This window comes from Trichomycterus rosablanca, chromosome 11, assembly GCF_030014385.1.
Source record: "Trichomycterus rosablanca isolate fTriRos1 chromosome 11, fTriRos1.hap1, whole genome shotgun sequence".
Taxonomy (NCBI): Eukaryota; Metazoa; Chordata; class Actinopteri; order Siluriformes; family Trichomycteridae; genus Trichomycterus; species Trichomycterus rosablanca.
Genome location: NC_085998.1, coordinates 23,563,587 through 23,578,253, shown reverse-complemented (window position 1 = coordinate 23,578,253; position 14,667 = coordinate 23,563,587). Strand labels below are relative to the sequence as shown.

The 14,667-nt window shown below is 41.1% G+C and overlaps 1 protein-coding gene across 1 annotated transcript; it reads right to left on the bottom strand.

Moving 5' to 3' along the window:
- Nucleotides 1-1,871: 1,871 nt before the first annotated feature.
- Nucleotides 1,872-7,033, bottom strand: serf2a (small EDRK-rich factor 2a). The gene is made up of 3 exons (XM_063004556.1): nt 6,895-7,033; nt 6,230-6,338; nt 1,872-2,261 (listed from the first exon to the last, which is right to left on the bottom strand). Exons 1-3 carry the CDS (start codon nt 6,899-6,901, stop codon nt 2,195-2,197), a joined length of 183 nt encoding a protein of 60 aa, XP_062860626.1. The 5' UTR covers nt 6,902-7,033; the 3' UTR covers nt 1,872-2,194.
- Between the last annotated feature and the right edge of the window lie 7,634 nt (nt 7,034-14,667).

Here is a 14,667-nt window from a genome sequence, read left to right as displayed (position 1 = left end):
AAGTAGTGTATGTTCTAATAAAAAAAAAAAAAGAAGTGGGTAGCACTGTCGCCTCACAGCAAGAAGGTCCTGGGTTCGATCTCCAGGTGGGGTGGTCCGAGTCCTTTCTGTGTGGAGTTTGCATGTTCTTCCCGTGTCTGCGTGGGTTTCCTCTGGGTGCTCCGATTTCCTCCCACAGTTCAATAGTGAATTGGAGATACAAAATTGTCCATGACTGTTTCATATAACCTTGTGTTACTGGTGGACAGCTGGTGTGTAGCATGGAAGGATCAGTACCATATTGAGACATGTAGACTGGGAAATAGCAGCTGATTTGTGTACAGTTTGCATGTAAGATAAACAGTGCATCTGGCTGTGAAGTGATGGTAATGTACAGGGGTTGGACAAAATAACTGAAACACCTGGTTTTAGACCACAATAATTTATTAGTATGGAGTAGGGCCTCCTTTTGCGGCCAATACAGCGTCAATTCGTCTTGGAAATGACATATACAAGTCCTGCACAGTGGTCAGAGGGATTTTAAGCCATTCTTCTTGCAGGATAGTGGCCAGGTCACTACGTGATGCTGGTGGAGGAAAACGTTTCCTGACTCGCTTCTCCAAAACACCCCAAAGTGGCTCAATAATATTTAGATCTGGTGACTGTGCAGGCCATGGGAGATGTTCAACTTCACTTTCATGTTCATCAAACCAATCTTTCACCAGTCTTGCTGTGTGTATTGGTGCATTGTCATCCTGATACACGGCACCGCCATTGGATGCACATGGTCCTCCAGAATGCTTCGGTAGTCCTTGGCATTGACGCGCCCATCTAGCACAAGTATTGGGCCAAGGGAATGCCATGATATGGCAGCCCAAACCATCACTGATCCACCCCCATGCTTCACTCTGGGCATGCAACAGTCTGGGTGGTACGCTTCTTTGGGGCTTCTCCACACCGTAACTCTCCCGGATGTGGGGAAAACAGTAAAGGTGGACTCATCAGAGAACAACACATGTTTCACATTGTCCACAGCCCAAGATTTGCGCTCCTTGCACCATTGAAACCGACGTTTGGCATTGGCACGAGTGACCAAAGGTTTGGCTATAGCAGCCCGGCCGTGTATATTGACCCTGTGGAGCTCCCGACGGACAGTTCTGGTGGAAACAGGAGAGTCGAGGTGCACATTTAATTCTGCCGTGATTTGGGCAGCCGTGGTTTTATGTTTTTTGGATACAATCCGGGTTAGCACCCGAACATCCCTTTCAGACAGCTTCCTCTTGCGTCCACAGTTAATCCTGTTGGATGTGGTTTGTCCTTCTTGGTGGTATGCTGACATTACCCTGGATACCGTGGCTCTTGATACATCACAAAGACTTGCTGTCTTGGTCACAGATGCGCTAGCAAGACGTGCACCAACAATTTGTCCTCTTTTGAACTCTGGTATGTCACCCATAATGTTGTGTGCATTGCAATATTTTGAGCAAAACTGTGCTCTTACCCTGCTAATTGAACCTTCACACTCTGCTCTTACTGGTGCAATGTGCAATTAATGAAGATTGGCCACCAGACTGGTCCAATTTAGCCATGAAACCTCCAACACTAAAATGACAGGTGTTTCAGTTATTTTGTCCAACCCCTGTACATCTTACATGGCAATTCAGAAATACAGGGAGACACCCATATTATTGCAAATGATGAGCATAGTTGGTGAAGAAATAACAAGGTTGCAATTAAACAACCACAAGTTAGAAAAGCTTATGGGTTAAATATAAAGAAAGAAAAGGTTGTAAGGTGGTGACACACAGAAAAATATATTAACTAGCACAATACAAGTCACCCATAAAATTTTGTATCAAATGTATACATTTATTCAAGCACACAAACCAGCCTTGTGTAGTACAGAAGCCACATTTTATTAATCATTTCAAATAAAGGGAGGGAGATATAAAAATACAGGATTGGTTCTAAGCAGTATGGTCTGTAATTCTTGCTTTTTACATGGTAAATACTGATCAAGAAAATGAGACCTGCACACTGGGGTAAAGAACTGAATTCTTAATTTAGATATGGTCTTCCTGAAGCTTTACAATATAAAATGTCCAGACAGAAAGAATGCTGTGCTTTGAAAACAAAATCCAAATGCAGTTTATTAACAGAAATGCTCAAGTTTACTGAGGGTCAAAGTCAAGAGTTTGCTTTTAGCTCTTCATAGCTACTTGGGCTTAGTGTCAGTTTTTTCATTTGCCTTCTTTTGTTTCTGTTGCATTATTTCAGCATCCCTGAGGAAAAAAAAGAAAAAAAACACAATCAATACCAACATTTACAGTAAATCTGTTAAACACATTAGTACATGACCGCTAGACATTGAAACTCACTGAGCTCACTGAACAGTTTTATTAAACAAGCTAAATACCATGTAACCTCACAATTTGCACAATTGTTTAAACTATTGTCATTTTGCACACTTGTTTAAACTATTGTCATTTTGCACATGAACAACTCGTTTAAGGTTGTCATAGCATCTCAGTAGGATTCAAGTCAAATCTTTGACTCGGTCACTCAAACCTTAACTTGCTTGTCACTGCCCTACTAAATAACCCTGCAGTTAAACCTTTGACTTATTAGTCTACAGAATATTATCCCAAAAGTCTTCTAGATATTTTTGCCAATTGCAAGACAAGCCTATCTCTTCCTTTTGGTCAGCATTGGTTTGTGCCTTGCAACTCTACCAAGGATGCCATTTTTGTACAGTCAAATTTTGGAGTCAAATATATTTGTATATCATTTTTTTCCACAATGGACATTGTCTCGAAGCAACTTCACAGAATCCAGGACCGACAGACCAAAAACCCATGTTGAGTTGGTTGTGTCGCAGACAAACTTTACAGTGTACACACTTGAGTGTAATTACAATATTTCAATGTTTTATTATAATAAGATTTAACAATCTGAACGTAAAACATTCTCTGCCCGTTTCTTGGTTCTTGAAGTATACAAGTCCTGGAGAGAGGGGAGAGGAGCACCAATGATTTTTTCAGCTGACTTCACCTGTCGCTGCAGTCTGTTCCTTTGTTGTGTTGTGGCTGCACCAAACCAGACTGTGATGGAAGTGCACAGAACTGATTCGATGGCCGCAGTGTAGAATTGTCTTAGCAGCTCCTGTGGCAGTCCCTGAGTCTGAGAAAGTCCCTGAGAATGTCCCTGAGAATGTCATGTGACTCGTTAGTGTTACTAGGTCTCAGGTGTGCATAGGGAGCAGGTGTGTTCAATTTAGTAGTACAGCTCTCACACTCTCTCATACTGGTCACTGAAAGTTCCAACATGGCACCTCATGGCAAAGAACTCTCTGAGGATCTTAAAAGACGAATTGTTGCGCTACATGAAGATGGCCAAGGCTACAAGAAGATTGCCAACACCCTGAAACTGAGCTGCAGCACAGTGGCCAAGATCATCCAGCGTTTTAAAAGAGCAGGGTCCACTCAGAACAGACCTCGTGTTGGTCGTCCAAAGAAGCTGAGTGCACGTGCTCAGCGTCACATCCAACTGCTGTCTTTGAAAGATAGGCGCAGGAGTGCTGTCAGCATTGCTGCAGAGATTGAAAAGGTGGGGGGTCAGCCTGTCAGAGCTCAGACCATACGCCGCACACTACATCAAATTGGTCTGCATGGATGTCACCCCAGAAGGAAGCCTCTTCTGAAGTCTCTACACAAGAAAGCCCGCAAACAGTTTGCTGAAGACAAGTCAACAAAGGACATGGATTACTGGAACCATGTCCTATGGTCTGATGAGACCAAGATTAATTTGTTTGGTTCAGATGGTCTCAAGCATGTGTGGCGGCAATCAGGTGAGGAGTATAAAGATAAGTGTGTCATGCCTACAGTCAAGCATGGTGGTGGGAATGCCATGGTCTGGGGCTGCATGAGTGCAGCAGGTGTTGGGGAGTTACATTTCATTGAGGGACACATGAACTCCAATATGTACTGTGAAATACTGAAGCAGAGCATGATCCCCTCCCTCCGGAAACTGGGTCGCAGGGCAGTGTTCCAGCATGATAATGACCTCAAACACACCTCTAAGACGACCACTGCTTTATTGAAGAGGCTGAGGTGATGGACTGGCCAAGCATGTCTCCAGACCTAAACCCAATAGAACATCTTTGGGCCATCCTCAAGCGGAAGGTGGAGGAGCGCAAAGTCTCGAATATCCGCCAGCTCCGTGATGTCGTCATGGAAAAGCATTCCAGTGGCAACCTGTGAAGCTCTGGTAAACTCCATGCCCAGGAGAGTTAAGGCAGTTCTGGGAAATAATGGTGGCCACACAAAATATTGACACTTCAGGAACTTTCACTAAGGGGTGTACTCACTTTTGTTGCCGGTGGTTTAGACATTAATGGCTGTATATTGAGTTATTTTGAGGGAAGAATAAATTTACACTGTTATATAAGCTGCACACAGACTACTTTTCATTGTGTCAGTGTCATTTCGTCAGTGTTGTCCCATGAAAAGATATACTTAAATATCTGCAGAAATGTGAGGGGTGTACTCACTTTTGTGATACACTGTAGATGTTTGTCTTATATTAGCCCCTGGAGGACTGGAAGTGTTCTTCTTTTGGAGTGTTCTTTTTGGAAGTCTAGAAATGTTAATCATTATCCACAGATAGATTTGAATAGTGGTTTTCATTGTGGTTTATTGTAGTCCTAAAGCCTTTGTAACACTGGTAGATTGAATTACTTTAAAATGTAGAATCATGCTGCCTTTTGAGACCCTCTAGCTTGTCAGGCATTGGCTAACTTTCTATGATTTGTAGATACAAGAGTTCTGGCAGTAATTTTTAGCTAAGGGACAGTTACTTTTTCCACATTTGAACAACTTATTTCCTTTAGTAAATTAAATAATTTAGGAGAAAAAAAATAATTAAAGCATTGTGTTTATTTGGATTATCTTTGTCTAACAGAGATGGGGACTCGAGTCTGCGTTGCATGTAAGTTGCACACAGCAAAATTAGACTCGACTCGAACTTGTGACTTGGACTTGACTCGCAATAAATGACTTGTGGACAACAAAAGTCAGCAACATTAGTTGCGTGTGACAATTATATATACATGATCTGACATCATTCTGATCGTGTCATTTTCTGCTCTCTAATAACGCTCCGGCCGTCTTAACCCGCAACGGCTAAACGTTCCAGCCAGCTTCCGGCGTAGTGATAGTGTCGCTCCCTACTCCCTACTTTGAATATGAATCTCACTTAAAATGGTGGAATACATAATGCACTTCACAGTAACAGCTAATGTGAATGAAACGCTCCTACAGAATTGGCACTAATGATTGAAAGAACCGCTTTCTGAACCAATAAGACCTTCTGATTGTAATTTTTAGTAAGAAATGCTGTTATTTGCATGTATTGCAGTGTCACACAGATGACTGTCAATGAAACGCTTGATTGGCTTTCTAACGAGTTCGTGTTTTACTTCACAACCAACCAAAAGTTTGGAAGTTTTTAATTATAAGCACATTTACAAAATAACGGATTATATTCCTAATGAGACACACGGTTACAAATTTAATATTATCTGGAACAACATAAGCTAAGGTAAGCAGTGGTTTTGGATATTTTGTTGTGTTTGGGATTTTGGCTGCTGTGCCTTAATTTGCAATGAAAACAAAACGTCAGTTTAAGCTTTTAACTGGTACCTAGGAAAGTAAAGGCACTAATTAAAACGGCAAAATACAGTTGCTAATCTGTTGTTGTTTTTTATCTGTACATATTATTTGTTTATGTCTACGCTACATTACCAATATATGTTTTGTGTAGATTATATTGATTCGTGACTGGACTCTAGCCTAAAGACTCGTGATTCGACTCGGACTCGTATTTTGTGACTTGTGAACATCTCTGTTGTCTAATAATAAAAGTCTGATGATCTGAAACATAGATGTGACAAATATGCAAACAGAAAAGAAATTAGGAAAGGGGTAACTTCTTTACAGCACTGTATTATTACCACACAGCTTAAATATGAGGGAAAGCTCAATAACCTAAGCAAAAAAGTATGCCTTGTTTACTGCACAACACTGGACCTGTGGGCGAGGCTAACCAACATTTATGCAAACCATGCCAGCTTAGAAACTTCCAGAACCTTAACAAACTATTAAAAAAGATAAAAATAGTTTTGACGGCATGCTGGAAGTTATTTTTAGAGTAGTAGCAGTAATAGATATTTGGTAAAGTCGCGGTACTGTACCGTTGCTTCCGGGCGGCAGGGGACAAACCATCTTCGTTTCTTTTGCCCTTGCCCAAGTCGTTGGCCTTCTTGGCATTTTTCTGCCTAGCAAGCTCACGCTGATTTCCCCCTACAATGAATACACAAAGCTAAATGGCATTCACTGGCTGGTCAGCGAGCTGTTACAAGTATTCACATCTTCCCATAATGCTTTCGAATATAAGCCATGAGCCATGGCAACAACGCTGTACGTTACTGCCATGTACGTTGTACGTTACAACAACGCTGTACGTTACAGATCAGCCTTATTACTTTATACTATAGTAATAACGCTTTTAAAACGATGGTGTTCGTGTTAAACACGTCAACACGCAAAAAACTGACAGGTTTATATAGACATAGCAGCTTATAGCAATAGCAAACGCTAATTGACAACAAACCACTGGACATCTTTATTTTCTCTTCCTTTAAAACACATTTTCTGTCATTAAATATGAGGTTCGAGGTAAACAGGATATCAATCATTTTACTGCTACATCAGTAGATCTGTTCGAGTTGCACAAAAACAAGCTAACAAGCTAATCGTCAACAATAGGCCTCAGCGCAAAATAGAACCACTAAAATGAACTCAAACCAAATTAAACGAGCTCATGCACCATTCTCACTAGTGTTTCTCACATACTCACTGGTCATTCTGAATCAGTCAATCCTGTTTGTTGATAAGCTCACTTAAAAGCCAGCGTATTTCTTTCACACCGAAAAACTGATGACGTTGCAGTCGCGTCCCAAATCTCTACAGTCTGCAAAGCTGCCAGACATTCGCAAAAATATGCAAAATCTACAAAATGTGATTGGCGTAAACACGCTGACGCAATACATTCTACGTGCTGCCATTGGACAATTTCTGTTGGGTATACCCAGAGCCGTAGATAGAGAGAGTTGCGACACTCCTTGATCTCGCCGCTACGCGGTCACGTGGTTCATGTAACCCTCAATAGTTCCAAACAAACCCGGCGCTGTCATGTTCTCAAATGGGACAGGCAGCAGTAAATGAAATATTAAACGGCAAATAATAAACATTTGTACAATTTCTGGGTATTTTCAACTGCGTTTACATTTACTGCATCTGCTTTAATGTCAATTTGGTATATAAAGTGGAAGATTGATGTTTATAATGACTTGTTATTAGGTCGTTCTTGTTAACACACAGTACATTATATTAGCATACATTACATAATGCGATATCCTTAAGTAGTAGAGACAATATACAGTATAGACATTAAAGTTTTTTATGTTTTGTTTTTTGCATAAACTAATCTCCCTTCACTTTCCTGAGGATTCATAATAATAATCATTTTTGCTAAACACTAAGTCATGTGCTGGATTCATAAGGTTTACCTGCACTGAATGAACAGATTGATAAACACATTACCGTACCAAAAACATTATAGTGCAGGTACATGAAAAAGCATTCATTCATCTCTTATTTCATGAGTGATTAATAATTGATTCCTACATGTAATACATTAATGAATTCATTATGAATATGCACTAGTTCATTTTGTCTAATGTAAGTGGTGGACAAGGTAGACAAACCATGTAGTTGAGTTAAAGTAGAGATATCCAAGGTAACATATTACTCCAGTAAAAGTAGTAGTAAAAGTAAAAATACTCTTTACCTCCACTAAAGTACTAAACTAAATTTACCTTCAAATGTACTTAAGTATGAAAGTAAAAGTATAATGATTTATTGTGGTTCTAATGTTTTATGATCATTTCTGTAACAAGACTCTTGATTAATCAACTCATTTTAGGTGAAAAGACTCGTGTGTCATTAATTAAGCTTAACTGACTAAGCTAAATTGGGTTATACCTATTAATTAAGATAAACATGTAACATTTAGTGCTGAGCAAATGCTAAACAATAACAGTATTAAGTATATTAATGACATTAAATTCATAATTTTTTTAAAACAAAGCAACATACAGCTAAAAATGTTTGATAAGTAGTGGAAATGAATGGGGCTCTATGGGTTGTTTGGAACTATACAGAGCTCCACAACCCGGAAGCTGGGCAGAAAAAATGTCCCGCCCCCTTTCCAACGGTTCCCTATGGGAGTGTCGCCACTCTGTTCTCTCTACCGCTCTGGGTATACCCAGTATACCGACCTACCCACATCAGGTCAGCTACACTCATATACGCTCCAGAGCAATGCGCCTTTAGATGGCGATGGTTAGTCATTTTCATTCCAATGCTGTATATAGGCAGGCTCAGAGCGGTAGAGAGAACAGAGTGGCGACACTCCCATAGGGAACCGTTGGAAAGGGGGCGGGACATTTTTTCTGCCCAGCTTCCGGGTTGTGGAGCTCTGTATAGTTCCAAACAACCCATAGAGCCCCATTCATTTCCACTACTTATCAAACATTTTTAGCTGTATGTTGCTTTGTTTTAAAAAAATTATGAATTTAATGTCATTAATATACTTAATACTGTTATTGTTTAGCATTTGCTCAGCACTAAATGTTACATGTTTATCTTAATTAATAGGTATAACCCAATTTAGCTTAGTCAGTTAAGCTTAATTAATGACACACGAGTCTTTTCACCTAAAATGAGTTGATTAATCAACTCATTGAGTCTTGTTACAGAAATGATCATAAAACATTAGAACCACAATAAATCATTATACTTTTACTTTCATACTTAAGTACATTTGAAGGTAAATTTAGTTTAGTACTTTAGTGGAGGTAAAGAGTATTTTTACTTTTACTACTACTTTTACTGGAGTAATATGTTACCTTGGATATCTCTACTTTAACTCAACTACATGGTTTGTCTACCTTGTCCACCACTTACATTAGACAAAATGAACTAGTGCATATTCATAATGAATTCATTAATGTATTACATGTAGGAATCAATTATTAATCACTCATGAAATAAGAGATGAATGAATGCTTTTTCATGTACCTGCACTATAATGTTTTTGGTACGGTAATGTGTTTATCAATCTGTTCATTCAGTGCAGGTAAACCTTATGAATCCAGCACATGACTTAGTGTTTAGCAAAAATGATTATTATTATGAATCCTCAGGAAAGTGAAGGGAGATTAGTTTATGCAAAAAACAAAACATAAAAAACTTTAATGTCTATACTGTATATTGTCTCTACTACTTAAGGATATCGCATTATGTAATGTATGCTAATATAATGTACTGTGTGTTAACAAGAACGACCTAATAACAAGTCATTATAAACATCAATCTTCCACTTTATATACCAAATTGACATTAAAGCAGATGCAGTAAATGTAAACGCAGTTGAAAATACCCAGAAATTGTACAAATGTTTATTATTTGCCGTTTAATATTTCATTTACTGCTGCCTGTCCCATTTGAGAACATGACAGCGCCGGGTTTGTTTGGAACTATTGAGGGTTACATGAACCACGTGACCGCGTAGCGGCGAGATCAAGGAGTGTCGCAACTCTCTCTATCTACGGCTCTGGGCAGGCTCTATGCACGCAAGCTCTGTGACGCGTTTCCGTTTAGCGTTAGTCGGGCAGTCTAGCATCCGGTTTGTTATAAACACCGGCAAATTTCTAATCACAACGTGTCGTATATCGGTGAATATATAGAGTTTGAGTTCTACAATTAGTAAGAAGGTTTTGCGTTTTCAAAAACAAGATCGGAGTGGATTGGAACATTCTCAGGGTTCATGTTGAATGCTGCATCCGACGGGTAAAAGCATAAGTTGTTTGACACAGTGATCGCTATCTGGGAGCATAAATCAGCTGTTTACTGTGTCGTGAGATTGGACCACTTGTCAGGGGATGGAGCTAAACATTCGTTTTTGACAGTAATTTTTTAAAGAACGTGCACATTTAAATATTGTAAATATATATTATAGTTTATACTCTATTTCTGTTTTTAAACAAAAGCATAAAAAGCCAACAAAAGCCTCTTCATTATGTAAACATACCTTTTATATCTACACTTATAGACTGTTCATTTGTTTCTTTCTATATTGTGTTAGCCTCCTTTCTGTTCTTGATGACCAGGACCCCCACAGAGCAGGTATTATTTAGGTGGTGGATGATTCTCAGCACTGCAGTGACACTGACATGGTGGTGGTGTGTTAGTGTGTGTTGTGCTAGTATCAGACTCAGCTTTATTGCGGAAATCCACAACCATCTCCTTGGTCTTCTGGACGTTGAGGATGAGGTAGTTTTCCCTACACCACCATGTCAGGTCCTCTACCTCCCGCCTGTATACCGACTCATCTCCGTGAGTGATGAGTCCGGCCACCACTGTGTCGTCTGCAAACTTAACCACGAGGTTGTTCTTAAATTGAGCTTTGCAGTCGTGGGTCATCAGAGTGAACAACAGTGGGCTAAGCACACATCCCTGGGGGGAGCCGGTGTTCAGGATAATAGTGGAGGATGTGTTGTTGTTGATCCTGACACTTTGTGGCCTGCAGGTCAGGAAATCCAGGACCCAGTTGCACAGGGATGAGGAAGTTCCCAGTGATTTCAGCTTGGACACCAGTTTCTGCGGGATGATGGTATTAAATGCAGAACTGAAATCCAGAAACAGCAGTCTCACGTAGGAGTCCTTATCCTCCAGGTGGGTGAGGGCCTGATGAGTTATAGCAGCGATGGCATCAGCTGTGGACCGGTTACGTCTGTATGCGTACTGGTGTAAATCCCCCGCTACATCAATAGTCTGTTTCAGATGCCTCGACACCAACCTCTCGAAGCACTTCATGATGACAGGAGTAAGTGCAACAGGGCGATAATCGTTATGGCACGATGCTGAAGAGGACTTAGGTACGGGGATGATTGTGGATGTCTTGAGGTATGATGGAACTCTAGCCTGGGACAGTGAGATATTAAATATGTCCGTCAGGACCTCAGACAGCTGGTGTGTACAGTCTCTCAGAACTCTACCTGGGATCCCATCAGGGCCAGGGGCCTTCCGGGGGTTGACCTTCTGCAATGTTCTTCTCACCTCTGCTGTTGTTATGCTAATGGTTAGGGGTTCGTCCGGGGAGGGGGTGATCCGGGAGGGGGAGGTGGTGTTGGAAACTTCAAAGCGAGCATAAAAGGTGTTTAAGGTGTCGGGGAGATCTGGGTCCTCAGGGCATTGTGCATCATTCTTCTTGTAGTCAGTGATACATCTAATGCCCTTCCACATGCTCTTTGGGTCATTTGAGTTGAAGTGGTCCTGGATCTTGAGAGCATATGTGGACTTTGCCCTCTTTATGCCCACCGTCAAGTTTCTTCTGGCTGCTCTAAGTGCTGCTGCATCACCATCCCTGAATGCAGCGTCACGGGTCCTCAGCAGGGAGCGAACCTCTGCATTCAGCCAAGGTTTCTGGTTCTTCTGGATGGTTATGGTCTAAGAGGTGGTCACATTCTCCATGCACGTCCTGATGTAACCCAGAACAGATGATGTGTACTCCTCTAAATCCACGTTGGTCTCTGATGTCGCAGCCTCCCTGAAGATCTGCCAGTCTGTGGTCTCTAAGCAGTCCTGTAGCCTGGACACAGCACCTTCCGGCCACACACAGATGGTCTTTGTTACAGAATTTCTGCTCCTTGACACTGGGCAGTATGCAGGAGCGAGCAGGAGAGAGATGTGATCCGAGGCTCCGAGGTGGGGGCGGGGCGCTGCTCTGTACGCTCCTCTTCTGTTTGTAAACACTTTGTCTAAAGTGTTTTCACCCCGAGTGGCAACGTTAACGTGCTGGTGGAACATGGGAAGAATGTCCTGCAGATTCACATGGTTGAAGTCCCCTGCCACTACATACAACGCTTCTGGGTGTTTGTTTTGGAGCGAGCCGATGCTATCGTGCAGTACTCTAAGCGCATCATTAGCTATAGCTTTCGGAGGTACATAAACCGCTACTATAAACACTGCTGTGAATTCCCGTGGTAGATAGTGAGGACGGCATTTTACTATTAGATGTTCCACCGCCTCAGAACAGTGTTTTCCCACTACAGAACAGTTTGTACACCAACCTTTGTTAATATAGATGCAGAGTCCTCCTCTGGTTTTACCGGAGAGCTGCCGGTCTCTGTCCGAGCGGAAAAGTAGCCGTCCGGCGAGTTCAAAGACGTAGTCCGGCATGTTGTTGTTAAGCCACGTCTCCGTCAGGACAAAGACACTGCAGTTTTGCATCTCCCGTTGGCACAGTCTGTGTTGCAGCAAGTCCATTTTATTATCCAAAGCCCGGACATTGGATAAAAAGAGCGATGGAATAGTAGGTCTATTTGCGTTAGCTCTTAACTTGGATAGCAGACCGGCTCTTTTGCCCCTCTTCTGTTTTCTTGTACACCGCTTCCTTTTGGCCCCGAGCCAGCTCCGTCTGCCGCTACGCACCGCAGTCCGTAAGATCTGCAGCCTGCCGAGCGCTGCTGTGAGTTCCGAAGACAAACGAACATGAAAACTGTAGTTTATTTCCATTAGCTCCGATGAGCTATACTGTATTGCTATTCTACTGACAGTAGTTGTACTAACTTTAACACCAACACCGAGAGCTGGAGAAGCCGCTGCACTGCTGCGCGCCGCCATCTTTAAAAAGTATGAGTGGATCAGACACAGCAGCGCTGCTGGAGTTTTTAAATGCCATGTCCACTCACTGTCCACTCTATTAAACACCCCTACCTTGTTGGTTCACCTTGTGGGCATAAAGTCAGAGACAATCACTCATCTATTGCTGCTGTTTCAATTGGTCATCTTCTAGACCTTCATCAGTGGTCATAGGACGCTGCCCACGGGGTGCTGTTGGCTGGATATTTTTGGTTGGTGGACTATTCTCAGTCCAGCAGTGACAGTGAGGTGTTTAAAAACTCCAGCAGCGCTGCTGTCTTATCCACTCGTACCAGCACAACACACACTAACACACCACCACCATGTCAGTGTCACTGCAGCGCTGAGAATGATCCACCACCCAAATAACACCTGCTCTGTGGTGGTTCTGGGAGAATCATTGAAGAACAGCATGAAAGGAGGCTAACAAAGCATGTAGAGAAACAGATGGACTACAGTCAGTAATTGTTGAACTACAAAGTGCTTCTATATTGAGTGTGTAAAACAGTTTTTGCTGTTTCTTACGTTTTGTGAATCTGGCAGTTGTTTAACATTTATTTCATGATGAATAGACCACTTGAATGGCGTTAAAAAGACTTGAAATAAAATCTTTTTACATTTAACTTCAAATGGAAGTTTTTTTCTTTCTTTTGTAATGCGATACAAGGTTTTGAACTGAACAGCATATATATTTGATACCCCATTGCTGCCAGCTTGACACTGATAAATTCTGTAATGACTTTAATTCTTGATAACCTGCTGTATAAAACATAAGAATAAAAAAAATCTAAGTTCCTCCTCGCATTTACAACAAATATGTTTTTGGAGAAAGACATGTTAATACTGTAACATCAAATTAATCAATTGACAGGAAAATTTATTATGGTCTGACATATAACATTTGATAATAAATCAAAGATAACTCATTCGTATATTGGTGAACAAAACTTTTTACACTTAATCAAAAGATTGAGGGTAAATTGCTAATATATCCAGTCAGATATGTTTAGTTTGTTTTATGTTTTATTAGGATTTTAACATCATGTTTTGATGCATCAACACTGGTTACATTCATGACAGAAATGGTAGTTACTCATTACACAAGATTCATCAGTTTTAATATCAAACAGTTATGGACAATTTTGTATCTCCAATTCACCTCACTTGCACGTCTATGGACTGTGGGAGGAAACAGGAGCACCCGGAGTAAACCGACACAGATACAGGGAGAACATGCAAACTTCACACAGAAAGAACCCAGACCGCTCCACCTGGGAATTGAACACACACACACATACATTATATATATATATATATATATATATATATATATATATATATATATATACAGTGTATCACAAAAGTGAGTACACCCCTCACATTTCTGCAAATATTTCATTATATCTTTTCATGGGACAACACTATAGACATGAAACTTGGATATAATTTAGAGTAGTCAGTGTACAGCTTGTATAGCAGTGTAGATTTACTGTCTTCTGAAAATAACTCAACACACAGCCATTAATGTCTAAATGGCTGGCAACATAAGTGAGTACACCCCACAGTGAACATGTCCAAATTGTGCCCAAATGTGTCGTTGTCCCTCCCTGCTGTCATGTGTCAAGGTCCCAGGTGTAAATGGGGAGCAGGGCTGTTAAATTTGGTGTTTTGGGTACAATTCTCTCATACTGGCCACTGGATATTCAACATGGCACCTCATGGCAAAGAACTCTCTGAGGATGTGAGAAATAGAATTGTTGCTCTCCACAAAGATGGCCTAGACTATAAGAAGATTGCTAACACCCTGAAACTGAGCTACAGCATGGTGGCCAAGGTCATACAGCGGTTTTCCAGGACAGGTTCC